Below are 15,679 nucleotides of genomic sequence, written 5' to 3'. Positions count from 1 at the left end.
ACACACACAGCCTCCTTACACGCTTTATGCTTACACCAAGCTAAGCCACCAACAGGGGGCAGAAATACTTTTATTTTCTTGTTTTTTCCAATTTACAAAAAAAAAAAATCTCCCAGATTTTCAGTAAGATAAATGTACAAACAAGTTTGTAAATATAAAGATTCCTATCAAGCATGTACACTCCTGAAGTTATGACCATAAAAACAGGCACTTAGATGTCCTACTTCATAACCACTGTCCATGAAAAGAATAAAAAAAAGAAAAAATAATAATAATAATAATTCCACCCTTTCAAATTGTACAACTGCAATTGTATCATTGCTTACGTCTGCCCTTTTATGACGCGTTGTTGTGTAGTTAGTGTGGGTTACCGCAGCCGCAGAATGCTTGGCAACTCCGCTTGCTTGCGTGCTCGACCCAGACACCGTCATGAGTAATGAACAAATTGTGGTGCCTTGAGATACCGTGACCATGCACATAACTCGATTAAAAAAAAAAAAAATCTCAACTCCCACTAAAATGAGCGGAAATCCTTTGCAGCCTTAAAATAAAACCCAAATGTGTGTGCGTGTAAATAAGAAAAAATAGCACTCTGTAATGTTGTACTTTTATAAATATAAACAATAATTACATCCAATTTCAAGGATTCGACTTTTTAAGCACATCTTTTTGCTTCCATCCGCTAGACATTGTGCTGCTCCAACTGGTGTGCCCACCAAGAGGAAATATGATACAGAGACGAGATACAGATAGACGTGGAGGTAACGCCCCAGTGAGCCGCAGTCATATTTGCCGCTCTTCGCGGGTGATAAAGAACATCTTCCCGTGAGCACTACTGTATGTCGAATTGCACTGCTCCACCATTTGTGCTCAAATAAATCCATTTTTAAAGGGTGATGAAAGCTCAACTCAGATGCTATTTGTTAGCTCCTCTATGGTGATTCCCTTGATGTGTTAGCATTAAGCTAGCAGACATGAAGACAAAGAGGCACAGAAAAATTGTCCAGACGACGGCTTGCATCCGGAAAAAGTTGTAGCCCGGGTTACCTGTACCACTAGGCCCCACTATAACGTGATTAGAGAATGAGTGTACGATTCCAAACGCAGCCGTGAGCCACACACCTGAAAACAAGACGAGTTTGGTTTCAAGCCACTATTTTGGGGGATTTCAGCCATTTGAACCAGTCTTTTGCTTTTAGAACTGCATCAAATGCTCTCACAGGCATCTCCGATTTTTATAAGGAAGCACTTCGATTCATCTAGATAGGACAAACTTAGTCTTTCTTCCACTTCACTGCTTCAACAGGTCCTTGAGCACAGCGCCGCCGCTGGCCTCAGCCGACACGGGCACTGGCGTGAAGGTGGGCAAAGCGTCCGAGATGGGCTTCATCAGCAGGTGCCCGCCCGGGCCGCCGGAAATGGCGGCGCCGGCGGGCAGCAGGGGCACCGCAGCAGAGCGAGGGGCCAGGAAGGGGTTGTTGGACTTACTGGCCGCCGCGCCGCTCGCCGGGGTTCTCCTGGAGGGCGGGGCGCTCAGAGGCTTGATATCCAGGACGGGAAGCTTGGGCGCGGGGAGCGACGGAGTTGACTCAGTCTCCAGGAACTTGACAAACATCTCGGAGAAAGACTGTGACAAGGAAAAAAAAAAAAAAAGACAGAAAATAATTCTTCTCAAGCAGGAAGTTGCAACTTCGGGGCCGCAATATAATTGAGACACCGAATGTCGAGCATTGTTTCTTCTTCTTCCTACCGTGTTGAATCTATTTCCACTGGTGGGCCTCTGGGGAGTATTGGGGACGCTCTGCGCGCCTCGGCCAACAAGCCAGCTCGACACCCAGCCACTCACGCCGCGCGCCGTGTCCTCCTCCAGCATCTGGACCATAAAATACGACATCTGGAAATCGGCAATAACTCGGGGCCGTGCGACATGGCCGTAAAATATAACATTTTAAAGACTCTCTAGACAAAGATCGATGAAAAAGAATCCATTATCTGTCTACTGATAGATAGGAGCATCTCTGGAACCCCACCCCCAACCCCAAAAATGGCAAAAACAAATAAAACATATCGCCAGATTTACAATTTTTAAAAATTAACAGCGGCGAGCCAAGTAATCGGTCAGGCCTTACATTATATTGCAAAGAAAACGGTTGCCTTGAGTTCCCCTTTTAAGGGATACAACACTGAAACTAGTGATGATATTTGTTAGCCTGTCAATGGTGTTTTGCATTGTGTGTTAGCATTAAGCTAGCGAAATTCACAGGTGTGATTATTTAACGTTTGGTAGCACCGACTTCATCTGACAAGATTTTAAAAAGGGGGACGGGTTTCCGTCGTAGTATTGCGATTTCCGGTTTTGATTGTGTTGCAGGCTTAGGGGGGAACAAAACAATATTGTAAATTGCTAATCGGCAATTAGCCAATTAGCTGTGATGATTTTTTTTTCTTTTAACTATTTCTAATTTTCCTTTTATAATTTTTGTTTGACCTTTGTCAACCTATTATTGTGTGTACTATACATGTTCAATAAAACAACAAACAAACAAACAAACAGCGGGGCCTCAACGTTGGATGAACTCTGATAGAGTGGGGAAAGGCTGTCATAGGTCACAACATATGTTAACGCTGGCATCATCTAATTATCGACTCGCGGCCTGGCGCGACTGTGTGAAAGCGTGTCCGAATCCGTCCTTGGTCAGGCCCTGCGTTAAAACCCACAAGGCTGAAAAATACCAGAACTGTCGCGGCACGTTTGCGGCAGAGTCAGACAAGTAGATAAAGACATAATGGTCCTCATTCGCCACCCCCGCCCCCCACCGTCAACATAACTAGAACCGTATTTTTTTTTTTTTCCGACTCGACAAGTAACTGCCAAAGGAAGCGGTTTCACCACGCTGTCATCTTCCCTCGTTGTCGACGGCGCTCGCTCGCAGCTGGATGCACTTAGAGCGCTCCGTAAGGGGGATGTAAACACGAGTGGGGAGGGATGTAGGCGTTTAAAAAAAAAAAAAAAAAACAGGCGGGACTAACCATGACATAAGTGCAACGCCATAAAATGTTCATCGTCTTTGGGGCGCAGTAACCCAATTTGCCGTTTCTGTTTCCCTTTAGGAGGGTTGGAATGGTTCCTCAGGACCTTGGAGATAAGCTCTCTGGCTTTCGTGGACGTTTTGGGGGTTTCTTGTGGTTGGCGAAGAGCTAATTTACATTTCGAAATGTCAAGGGCGTTGAAGCGATATCGAACCCGCAGGCCTCGTTTGATTTTATGACCCTTTCAGCTTTTCCGTGGCCATTTTTTTATTTTTTTTACGATTTTTGCTTTACTTCACTGCATCATTTTCTTGTCATCAACGTTTATATTGTAACCCTACAAATTCCAGTTTGCTTACGCCGTGCTCAATGAGAAAAACGACGACCCTTGCCCTCCAAAGCATGAGAGATTCCAATTATAGCGTAACAAGTGTCCCGTAATTCCTTTTTTTGTCAGAAAGCTTACATAAAGACAACTCGGAAGTCTATTAATAAGCATTTCGATAACCTAATTTTAGTCATTCGGTGCTTTTTTTTGTGATGAACTGCATGACCACAATTGTTCCATTTTGGAATCAGGTTTTTAATTTGTAGTACTGAAGCAACAAAGAAGCAAGCTAAAATCGAGGCGTTTTAAGCAAATGAACATACACAGCCTTGCCCCCCCCAAAAAAACAAACACCCCCCCCACTTATTTTTGAACAAGTTATAAATATGCTATATTGCGTTAATTGACGGAACATGAATGAAAGGGCCGTTTGAACTCACACTCGGGACACTGTTGACGCGTCGCAACAGGAGCGCCGTTATTTCGGCTCGCAAACTCCACCATAATGATGTCATTCATTTGAAGGAAAAAAAAAACCCCCGGCTCGAATTAATGACCTGACCTTTTCCACATCCTCTCGGCTCAACCCCAGCACGCTTCCCATAAGCTTCAGCACGTCCATGCGCTTGTTTCTGGGCGTGTGGAAGTAACCCTGAAGGAGGTTGCGCATTAGGACCCTGGGGAGGCAAAATTGAAAAGGATTTGGAATGACTGTCATGTGATTCCATCTTACATCCATTTCATTCGAAATGTCTGAAAATGGAGCGGCGATCATGTCACCTACTTGTCAATCTTGCCCTCGGTGCTGTTCAGCACGCTCATCAATTTTTTCTGGGCCTCCTCCAGCATCTCCTGTCGCACGTCCACTACAAACACACACAATCGCGACAGCTGATTCGTAGACGGCGCATAGTATGCAACGTTCCATAGGTGGCGGTCGGATAAGAATAGCAAACCAATGAGCTAATCAAGCAGGTCTTATCGGATGTCGCCTTAAAGTCTTGAGCAAAAGCGTGGGAGAAAGTTTCACCCCCAGGCACAAGGAGGACTTCAGAGGGGGATGTAGAAGATTTGCAACAAACATGTTTTTGTGGTAAATGTAAATATAAAAGGCGCACTGGATTATGAGGCGCGCGTTCAATGAATGGCCCATTTTTTTTTCATACATTGGGCGCACCGCATTATAAGACGCCATCTACAATGCATCCACTAGATGGAGCTACGCTCATGGAAACACAAACAGAACGATCAGATGTCAGTAAAACATTTTTTTTTAAAAAGCAGGGACACAGTTCACTTCGCCAACAGCAAGTTAGAACATTGACTCGTTTAACGTTGAACTCTCTTGCCGCTGCTCTATTTTCAACTGCGTAACAGATCGCCTTAAGTTTGAGCCATTTTGGGGGTCGACATATATTACCGTAATAACCAAACACATGGCGTATCGGATTTGAAGGTGCACTGTGAGCTTTTAAGAAAATGGAAGGCTTTTAGGTGCGCCTTTTAGTGCGGAAAATACGGTAAGTCGCTCTGACAGTAAAAAACAAAAAATGTAAAAAATAAAAACTTAAAGAGAGAGAGAAAAAGAAAATCTTGCACCTCACACAAGGTGGCTTTCATATGCGATGTTGGAAAAGGCATTGGGTCATTTGTTTTATTCCATGCCAAAAGAAAATAACTTTATTGTTGTTCGAAGGAAAGGTCAAAAGGGAGCAGGGGCGAGGTGAGGATCTGAAAGTGGGCCAACTCCAAAATGATGGAAATTGTTTGCCAACGTGTGTAAAATGGAATTTCTCCCCATGGGCCAATTGATGTTCTTCTCTGTGGTCGACTGACAACATAAAAGAAGATTGGCCATGACCTCACCTTGCTGCTTCAGCTCCTCAATCTGCTCCTCTTTGTAATCTAACTGGTCGGTGAGACGAGAGGCCGAATCCAGAGCTGCGTTGGCCTCGTCCAGGTTCATCTGCGAGAAAGGAATGTCATTTTCCACATTTACTCACACTTGGCGTTGAGGCGCGATTAAACCATGAAGCCATTCAAGCACCTGCAGGGCAGACGCTCGATCTTCCAGCTGCTCCGCCTTGCGCCGCCACTCCTCTTTGTCCTTCCTGAGTTTGTCCAGCTCAGCCGAGTACATGGCTTTCTCCTCTGAACGGCAGCAAAGGAGACATTGTGATTTTTTTTTTCCTGGTTGTGGTAGTGATGCTTGTGACACTAATCTGTGCAGCCAACAAAAAAATGCAGCTCTGCTTAGCTTTTGGGCTTTTACGTGATAGTGTTTCCGTGCGGTGCCAAGGAAAAAAAAAAACAGGATTTCAGCCAGTTAGCGGCCAAGTCACGAGTGGAAGCCAACAGTATTTTGTGCAACCGACAACACTGCAGCTCTGCTGCTTTTTGTGGTTTTAACGCGTGGAACAAAAATGTTAAAAATGTTTAAAAAATGTTTGCGAAATTCGAATCGATTGGTCATTTGAGAAAAAAAAATCCAATACCAAATACCACTCCATTATTGTTATAGATTATGAAAAAAAATAACATTGAAAAAAACAAAAAAAAACACTACTAAATATTTTTTTTTACTGTACTTTGAGATGTACAAGAAAAACAGCAGTGACCAAAAGTCTACTCACCCTCGCCAAATTACTACGTGACAAAATGTCCATGATGAATCATTAAAAAAAAAAAATGTATAAACAATGGAGGTGGGTGCAAAAGTGTGCACACCCTCTGTGACTGAGGATGTGGCTGGGCTCAAAATGAACCAATCACATTCAAACTCATGCTAAATGACAGTCTGCACAGAGCCGCACCATTTAAAGTACCTTGGAATAATCACAAATAAAGTTCAGCTGTTCTAGTAGGCATTTCTTGGCATTTTTATGATCTATACACAATAAATACCAGGATAAAATACGGTGACATTTCACATCTTAAATATGTGTATTTTTAAAACTAAAAAAATGGTAGCGTTAGTCGTTATATTCCTGTGATCAGATTGCTCAGCTCCAGGAGCTACAATGGCGACGATCCTTGCCTTGTTGGAACTGCTCTAGCACCATCTGCAGGTTGGTGAGGGAAACGGCATACTGCTTGACCTGCTCCTGGGAGGTCCCGAGCTGCAGGAGAGCGTCATCCCGCTGCTTAACAACGCCGCTCAGCTGCTCCTGCAGCGACTCCACCTGCAAACTGGCCTGCTGGCTACAAACGCAATGAAAACATGAAAAAAATCTCACTCCGCCGAGTTCCACTTCGGTCGACCGGTTTGGGCTCCGATGCTGACCTGGCGCTCTCCACGGCGCTGGAGGACGAGGCCAGTCGCTCCTCCAGGAGGGCCACGCGGCGCCGCAGCTCGGTCTCGCGGTCCTCGGCGGCGAGGGCCTCGCGCGTGTACGAGTCCTCAATCTCCAGCAGGTGGTTGCGCAGCCTCTCGAGTTCCAGGTTGAGACGCTGCTCTTTGTCCCGCACATGTTGCAGCTGTGCGGACGCGAGGACAATTTGTACAGCGGCACCCCGCTGCCCCCCCACCCCCTTTTTTTTTTTAACTCATTCAGTACCAGCCAATTCTAGACCAAGTCTGAAAAGACGTTTAAAAACGTCTTTGGGAGTGAATGAGTTAACTAAATCAGCTATTTGATTTAGTTTCGATCGCAAAAAAATCCATATTGCTCGGGCCCAACTTTTGGCCTGAAAAACAAGACTCCTTTGCAAAACGAGTGAACATTCTCACCTCGGTCTGTAACGCCGTGGTCTCCATTTGCTTCTGCTTGAGCGCCATCACAACCTGGTCCCGCTCATGCTGGAAGGCCACCGCTTTGTCCTGCATGGACTTGACTTCGTTCAGGAGTTGATTGAGCTCGCCCGATTTACCCTGCGCCGCAAGATGTCCGCAAACCGGGCGCAAGATAAAAAAAAATTAGATTTCAACCGTGACGGAAAAATCGCAATGCCGGCGACGCGTATGCCGTGAACGGACCTGCTCTTTGTCCTTGAGCATCTTTTCCACGGTGGTAGCTTTGTCCCTCATGGCGCTGAGCTCAAACTCGCGCTCGCGCAGCAGCATGGACACCTGCATGTTGGTCTCCTGCAGCGCGCGGAACTCCGACTCCTTCTCCCGCGAGCGCGCGGCCACCCGCTCGTTCTCCTCCTTCAGCGCCTTGGCGTCCATCTCCAGGATGAGGGCGCGCTCCTTCAGGTTGGTGACGGCCTGTTTCAGCACCTCGTTGTCGCTCTCGCGGTTGCGCAGCGTCTCGCCCACCCGAGCCAGCTGGTCCCCTTTGGTCTTGATGAGCAGGTCCTTGTCACGGACGGATCTCTGCAGCGCCTCCAGGCTGGCTCGGACCTGCTGGAGCTCGGCGGCGTGGTTCCTCTGCTCGCTTTCGCAGGAGGAAGCCGAGCGGGAAAGCCGGTGGTTGTTCTCCTGCAGGGTCCGGATCAGGTTTTCCCGCTCGGCTAAACGGGCTTGAAGGGACGCCAGATCCGGGCTGGAAGCGTCGAGCGCACTCAACGGAGCTTCGCCGCCGGGAGCCGATCGGTCCAGACGGCCCAGCAGGAGATCCTTGGTGGTGCTGAGCTGGCTGAGGCTCTGTTGTACCTGTGCCAGCTCCACGCTCAAACTTCCCAGCCGCTGTTCCTTGTGCTCGTAGTTCTGGACGAGCCTGGCGTAGTCCACCGAGAGTTTGGAACCGGCGTCGCCGTCGGCCGACACCTGCGCCTGGAGGTGGACCAGCTCCTCCTGCAGCTGCCCGGACTCGTGTTGCATGTTCTTGACGGTGGTGATCACCTGCTGTTTCCACTCCTCCATCTTCTTCACTTGCTGCTTGAGGTTGTCGCGCTCCTTGAGCAGCTCCTCGAACTGGTTGCTGCTGACTCCGCCGTCGTCGTCTCCGCTCGATGACTGCAGAACCGTCACCAGCGTCTGGCACTTCTGCGTCAACGCGTCAATCTCGATGTCCTTCTCCCGGATGATGCGCGAGAGATTCTGGATGGTTTCCTTAAACATCTCCTGGCTGCCCGAGGGATCGCCCGAGCCGGAGAGCCGCTGGTTCTCCTGCTGCAGCTTAAGCAGCGCCGCCTCCTTGCTGGCCACGATGTCCATGAGGCGGTGGTAGTCGGAGCGAAGCTGGCTGTTCTCCCGGGTCTTGTCGTTGAGCACGGCCAGGACCTGCTCCCTTTCCACGCCGTAGGCCTGCAGCTGCTGCTGAAGAAAGAGGACGTCCTGACCGCCGCCGCCGCCTCCCGCCGTGACCCGCGCATGAAGGGCCCGGATCTCCAGGTCCTTCTGCAGGATCACCTGGGAGAGCTTCCCCACTTCGTCACGGGACAGCGCCATCTGGTCCAGCTGCCTGCTCAGAGACAGGTTCTTCTCGTTCAGTTGGCTGATTTCCGTCTCCTTCTCCTTCATGCCCTTCACCAGCCGCTCCAGGTCCACCTTGGAGAGGTCGTGCTTCTCGTTGCCGTTCTCCTGGTTCAGGGACGCCGTCTTGTCTTCCTGCAGTATGACGTGGCCCCGCTCCACCGCGGGCTCTGCGGGACCTCGGCTCTCCAGGGTCCGCCGGAGTCCAGCCAGCTCCTGATCCTTGGCCTGGAGGAGCCTGTCGAAGTTGAGCGTGGCCTGCTCCAGCTCACTCCGCGAGCCGAGGAGCGAGGCCTGCTGCTCCTCCAGGCTCCTGCGGAGATCCCGCGCCTCCTCCTCCAGGCCGCCTCGGGACGATTTGAGCCGGATGATCTCGGCCTCCAGCTCGGTGATGACGTCCAGGGTGCGCGGAGGTCTGCTCTGCTGATCCCGCGCGCGCTCCATCTCCTCCTTCAAGTGGCTGTTGTCCTCCTTCATGCCCGCCAGCTGTCTGTCCTTCTCCTCCAGCGCTCGTCTGAGCACGTCCGCCTCCCCCTTCGCCGCCGCGACGCCCGCCTCCAGTTCGGCCCGAGCGTCCGCCGCATTCCGCTTCAGCGTCTCGGCGAAGGCATCCTTTTCCCGGAGCAAGTCGGTCAGCTGCTCCTGCCCGGCGACGGTGATGGCGAGCATCTCGTCGGTTTCCCGCCGCTCGGCCGCCAGCCGCTCGGCGTCGAGGCGCAGCCGAGCGATCTCCGAGTCCTTCTCCTGGTTGAGCTTGACGGCGCGCTCGTGCTCCTTCTGGAGAGCCGAGGCGTCCATGGAGCGCGCCCGGCTCAGCTCGTCAACGGTGTGCCGATATTGTTCGGTCCCTTCGGCGAGCGAGCGCTCGGCCCGCTGCAGCTCAAGCTCCAGCTGCTCTTTCTCCAGTTTAAGGGCTTCAATGCGCGTGTCCTTCTCCCGCGACGTCCTGCTCGCCGCCGTCCGGTTCTCCTTCAACGACTCCTCCGCTTTCCTCGCGGCCTCTTTCAACTTGCCGCTCTCCATCTTTAGCTCAAAGTGCTCCGACGAGACTTTCTCCAGGTTTCGTCGCAGGTCGGAAAGTTCTTTCTCCTTCACTGCTAGCTCGCCTTCATCCGTTTTTGTCCTTTCAATCCGGCCGAGCTCTTCTTTTGCTGCCAGCAGCTCCTCTTTTTCCTGCAAGCTCTTCTTCAACTCCGACGCTTCCCTGCGGGCCTCTTTGCTCCGCTCCTGAGCTTGTTTCAGTTTCTCCTTCAGATCGCGGACGGTGGCCTCTAGCTGCTGCTTGCTCATGTGCAGGTCGTTGAGCGTGAATGCACTCTGGCTGATTTTCTCTTTCTGGGCCTCCAGCTCATGCTCAAGCGATCTATTCTGGTCTTTGGTGGCGCTGTGCTCCGTCTCCGCCTTCTTTAGCTGCTCTTTCACCGAGATCAGATGCTGGGAAAGCAAAGGAGAATGGCAAATTAGGGAAAAGGGAATTGCAATTTATAGAATAGGAGTAATTGTACGTGACTGCTTCGGAATTGAAACGCTGATGAAACTTGCATGGAATGAAATTGCAAGCGTTGAAAATGTAAAAATATTGTATTATGGTTTCCCGTGGCTAAAATGTCCCGAATATTTTTGAGGTTAGATTGGTTTACAAGCAGAGAAAAGTGGGCAGAAGAAAAACAAAAAACATTTATAACCCAATGCAGTAATTGTTCACGTTTTCTAAAGTTTGGTCGGACCTGCGTGGCTTCCTGGTTTTGCCGGTCCAGCTCTTCTAGCTCGGTCACTAGGGTGTCACGTTCCTCCCGCGTGGCCTTCAGGGTCCTCTCTTGGCTTTCCAGTGCCTCCTTCAGATCGTCCATTGACTCGGTTTCAGCCGGTCGAGCTTCTCTATCGAAATTCTTCTTGGCCGCGCTCAGTCTTTCCTGCAGAGTGAGCTTTAAGGGGGAAACAAATGAAGTATTAAACTGATGACGAAGGGCCGACATGCAATACGCCGTCAGAACCTTGGATTATTTGTAGTTGTGTTGATTTTTATTGTGAAAGGTGAAACTTATTTTGAATAACTGGCGAGGGGAGTGACTCGATTAATCATGTGACAAAAACATGGTGCGTGCATGTGCCTGTGCGTGCCGTGGATTTTTTTTTTTGGGACTGTGGATAATTGATAGTCATTCTCTTGTTGTTGTATGCTAGTTTGTGACGGTCTCTGGTGGTGGGTTCCAGCTGCGTAGCGACTTTTCGCAGTTAGCTTCCGTGCTAACGTCGGCTGTTAGCTTCCGTGCTAACGAGCTAGCGTTTCGTCCAACCCCCGCTTCACGTCGCCAATTTCTACACACGCGCTGCCACCATGTTTCGCTCTGTTCTTTACTTTCAAATGTGGGAAAGCTTCACACGAGAGAAATGTTGACTTTGCCTGTTGCTGCTCCTTTCTTTCCACTCGGCAATGCGTAGCAACTCACACTTTAGCATGTGATGCGTTCAATGAAGTAGTTAATCCATTTATTTCATGTTCGTTTCAAGGAATGGTTCGAATGACTTGGCGTGACACAAAAATAACACGATCACACCTTTTCTTGCTCCAGGGTTTCCTTCTCTTCTCTTAGTGAGCCGATGATGGTGTTCAGTTCCAAGATATCGGCATGCTCCACCTCCTCCTTTGCTTCTGCCTGATTTGGGAGAACAATGACAGAAACGTAACGCGATAATTGTGAACGGTCACAATGTAGGACTGGCTTACCTCAAGCAGGCTTTTCAGTCTCTCCATTTCCTTTTCGGCGGCGGCGAGGTTGTCCCTCAGCACTTGGATCTCATGCTCCAGCTGGGCTTTCTGCATAGCCTTGCCCTCCTGCTCCCGCACCCGCGCCTGAAGCTCCTCCACGGAGGCCTGCAGCCGAGCGTAGTTCTGGAGCAGTGCCGCGTTCTCTTCTAGGGCGCCGTCCCTCTCGGACCGCAGCCTCTGCGCCTCATCCAGGCCGGCGGATAGCTCAGAAAGGCGCGCCTCCCGCTCCTCAGCGGCCTGGCGCAGGGCAGCGACGGTGGTCTGCAGTTCCAGCTCTTTGGAGGGGTTTGATAGGGAGCTCGCCGGAGAGGCGCCTAGACAAGGACACGTGGAGATTAGCTGAAACGTGTTTATACGCTGAACACCCGCATACACACAATTCTAAGTCCGTTTTTTTTTTCAGGGGGAACCTATGCTACCTTGTCGAATATTGACGCCTGTTTTCTCATAAGCATTTCAGAGGTCTTGATTTTTTTTTTTTGCAAATCATTGATCAAAGGTCAAAGGTCGATTGGGATCAAAGTTGATCCCAATCGACCATGAAGAGCAGCGCTTCATTGTATCCTCACTGGCAGTGGTCACATACACAAGCAGAAACTTCTACAGACCATTTTGCAGCTGCTCCTCCAGCTCCTCGATCCTCTCCTCATATTCGGCCAGTTCCTCACGGTGACGCCGGCTGAGTTCGGACATTTTCTGGCGCTGGGCGTCCTGCAGGGCGGCGAGCTCGTGCTGGTGCTCATCAACCTCGCAGCTCATCTTATCTCGCAGTTCCTGCAAAAAACACAAAACAAAGGGTCAAGTCTCATCCGTGTTGCCGGAGTGTTGCATTTTACTGGGATTCGTTTCGTTGTTTTTTTTTTTTTAATGGGAATTTACCTCAACCGTTCTTTGAAGTTTGAGAATCTCACCCTGGTCGGAGTTACCCGCCACCGCTGCTGTTGATGCCTAAAGGAGCAATTCAAAAACTGTCAATGGTTTAACATTTTCTCTGAAATTAATTTTAAATCAAAGTAACTTTCCATAGATGAGGCAATTCAATTTTAAAGGGGGAAAGCTAATCTCAAATCAATTTAGCTTTGAAATCGAATGCTCATAGAAAATGAAATGCAACCATCCATCCATTTTCTGATCCGCTTCATCCTCACAAGGGTCGCGGGATAAAATGAAATGTAATTTAAAATGACTTGAAAATCATTTTCAACTCCTTTAGCGATTTTCATTTGAAATTGACCAACATTCCATTCATTTTAAATTAATTCAAGGCAGTTCAATCAGCAACGACAACTGAATGAATAACAGAATAAGATTTTAAATGTAACCAGAAAAGCTCAGGAAGCTAGTCTGATGAACCAATTAACCAACCGTCCAATGAGTTAACTTCTTCATCATCATCATCATCATCATCAACCTCATCTTGACCTGCGACATGCGCCTCCAGTGCGCCACCTCCGCCTCCAGTCTCAGCACTTCGGTGGCCAGACGGTTAATCTCCTGCTGGGACGAGATGACTTCGCTGAGGTCCATGTCATCGCCGTGAAAGCCGTGGTGGTGGGACGCAGAGGGATGGGACAGATAAGAGGACGCAGAGGTGGCGATGCTGGAAGAGGCCGTGGTGACGGGGAGCACGGGGCCGGCAGAGGCGGACTGGACAGAGCGCTGAAGCTTCTGGACCTCCTCCTGGAGGCCGCTTTGTCGGACCTTCAGGTGACTGATCTCCACCTGGATGATACGCGGGCACCACAGTGTTTGGATTAATGGTCACTTTTTTTTCTTCCTGTTGTACAGTAATCTAATACTAGTGGCTTTTCAAACGTTTTTGCACCAAATACTGAAAAAAGTATCAAAAGTATCATCATAACTAATGTTAAAATACAGTTGCATAGTAGAATGTTTTGTCATTTTCATAAGCTAAGAGGGAGACGGAATTAATATCAGAAACTGGATATTTTTCTTTGGTGGGGGAATGGAAATTGCCATGCAATGTCACCCAGCCCTCTGAGAAACTAAATATTGTTCCAATCCAAACAGAAGCCGATACTCGTACGTCTTTCTGCTGCAGAAGCGTCCTGTACTCGGCCGACTGCTGCTTGATTTGGATCTCTGAGGCTTCCAGCTTCTCCTCCAGCTCAGCGTGGAGCTTTTTCAACCTTTCACACTGCAAAAAAAAAAAAAAAAGACAAATTGTTTCACAAACGGGTCCCCGCAGCATTGAACCACAAAAAAAGTAAACAGGAGCATTTGTCAGATGTCCTCGGGCTGTTAGTCAATCGGCAAGCAAGCATGCAAACGAGATGGTAAACATTCCTCCCATGTCAACAGCGTGATGCTAATCTCATCGCAAAAGACTTCAAGTGGCACTGTGACACAAAACATGAGAAATCAATAAAAAGACACAGGACGCTTTTTAGGATATGCTATTTTATTATATTTAGAAAAGAATAATAGCTATTTTCAGTACTTTAGCTTGATTCATAACTTGTAAAAATTGGATAGCGACATGGGGACTGACCAATTGTCCTAAGGTGCAAAAAAATAGAAAATGACTAAATTTCTACATATGCTTCTATAGAAAGAGCTATAGAAATAAAATAGGCCAACCTCAAATTTCTGAGAGGAAAAGGCAGTCTCTACATCCGCCAGCTTGGAATTGGACAACTGAAGCTCTGTCGCGGCGTCTGCGGTTACACAGGGGAACAAAAGAAATGGTCACTTATTTTCTTTTTCTGCTCACTCAGAAATAAACGCATCCACATATGTCCATTGTGATGTCAAGCATTTACAGAATGGAAACAAATACAGAGCACGCGTCTATAGCACGGCACATGGGATCCGTTTTAACACACTCACATGATCCACAAGCAAACAACACAACGATGGTCCTGTGCAGTCAATATATTGAAATCTTTTAGTTTAATTGTCCAATGTGTCACCAACCATCAAAATAAATAACACATTTAACAACATATATGATCATGATCAAGTACAAAAATGTAAATTTCCATATACGAGAGGATTGGTAATGCCCCTTGAAAGGGCATCAAGTAACAAACTCATTGGGTAACCGCAGGATCCCATCCTTAACATATTTTGGAAAACCAACGATTCAAACCTATTATGTTACCAAGTGATTCCATCGACTACGTACATGTATTAGGAAAAAATATAATTGACACATTTATTAAGTAGCCTGTGTAATGTGATTTTATCCTTTACATTGCTTTAGGATACAAGTGACACTCACTGAATAGTCACAAGATTGCATTATCTACATATTTTGGGAAACAAGTGACTTTCAGAATCATTAGGTAGCCATGTGACGTCGAGGCCACATTGTTTTGGGACACAATTATGTGACCAATTTATTGGGTAGCCTTGTGGTCCCAACCCCTTCACATTGTTTAGGGAAACAACAATTGATAATTGACAAACTCATTGCATAGCCGTGTGATTTTATCCTCTACATCACTCACTCCTGAAGTAATTAATCTTCATTAGTTGGAGGACTTGAGAGTAAAGTGGTCTGCAAAGGGTGATGATGTGGCGACTTACCTCCGACTTCTTCCACTCCCTCCAGCAACATATCTTTGGTAAAGTTGGAGATCTGCCCGGTGAAGGACGACAGGCTACCGCCGACCTGACCAAGTGACTGGCCGAGGCCGGAGCCGATGCCGCCGAGCCACGATGACATCTTTTGGGGTGGCTCAACAACAATAACACGACCGAACCAAAACAGAAGATCGGTGAGGGCGACCGGGGTGGTAGGGGGGCTAGCTTAGCCTAGCTTCGGTTAGCCAACGACCTAGGGCATTAAGCTAAAGTGTCAATACAAAAATATATGGAGGGAATTAGCCCCTCAATAGTTTAACTTGATAATTAAAATAAGCAGCTGTCACTCGTTCGCCTCATTAGACTGCCAACTCGGCTGCGGCAGCCATTATGGGGCCGGCTGGCTGTCAGCTGTGACGTGGACACAATCACCGAAGTGCATTGTGGGATTGGACATGAAAAAACAAACATTTTTAAAGGGGCAGTGAGCACATGGAGGCAAATCAAATGGGGCGCTGATGTCATAAATTTCGGAATTACGTCGTTATTGTAGCCAAGTGGGTTACTGTTTGAATACCGTTGTATTGTTGACTAACACAATAATGCTAAAGTGATTAATTTACCACGACGAATCATATGTTTGCAC

General features: G+C 48.2%; 1 protein-coding gene across 1 annotated transcript; it reads right to left on the bottom strand.

Moving 5' to 3' along the window:
- Window positions 1-52: 52 nt before the first annotated feature.
- On the bottom strand, window positions 53-15,462 carry trip11 (thyroid hormone receptor interactor 11). Its single transcript, XM_052086957.1, has 19 exons — window positions 15,037-15,462; window positions 14,086-14,162; window positions 13,532-13,642; window positions 12,907-13,206; window positions 12,364-12,432; window positions 12,093-12,258; window positions 11,443-11,798; window positions 11,273-11,371; window positions 10,442-10,639; window positions 7,335-10,148; window positions 7,089-7,229; window positions 6,642-6,835; window positions 6,396-6,559; window positions 5,406-5,509; window positions 5,225-5,324; window positions 4,143-4,224; window positions 3,921-4,035; window positions 1,751-1,873; window positions 53-1,627 (listed from the first exon to the last, which is right to left on the bottom strand). Exons 1-19 carry the CDS (start codon window positions 15,173-15,175, stop codon window positions 1,292-1,294), a joined length of 5,688 nt encoding a protein of 1,895 aa, XP_051942917.1. The 5' UTR covers window positions 15,176-15,462; the 3' UTR covers window positions 53-1,291.
- Window positions 15,463-15,679: the final 217 nt, after the last annotated feature.

This window comes from Hippocampus zosterae, chromosome 14 (assembly GCF_025434085.1).
Source record: "Hippocampus zosterae strain Florida chromosome 14, ASM2543408v3, whole genome shotgun sequence".
NCBI lineage: Eukaryota > Metazoa > Chordata > Actinopteri > Syngnathiformes > Syngnathidae > Hippocampus > Hippocampus zosterae.
The sequence above is the reverse complement of the archived record's forward strand: the minus strand, read 5'-3'. Positions and strand labels throughout refer to the sequence as shown.

What these genes read in the sequence shown, in the direction of transcription:
- trip11 (XM_052086957.1), bottom strand. Translation starts at nt 15,175, where the DNA reads ATGTCATCGTGGCTCGGCGGCATCGGCTCCGGCCTCGGCCAGTCACTT. An exon ending in AACTTCAAAGAACGGTTGAG is followed by an intron (nt 12,259 to 12,363) that starts GTAAATTCCCAT and finishes TGTTTTTTGCAG; the next exon opens with GAACTGCGAGATAAGATGAG. An exon ending in AAACCCTGGAGCAAGAAAAG is followed by an intron (nt 10,640 to 11,272) that starts GTGTGATCGTGT and finishes TCCCCCTTAAAG; the next exon opens with CTCACTCTGCAGGAAAGACT.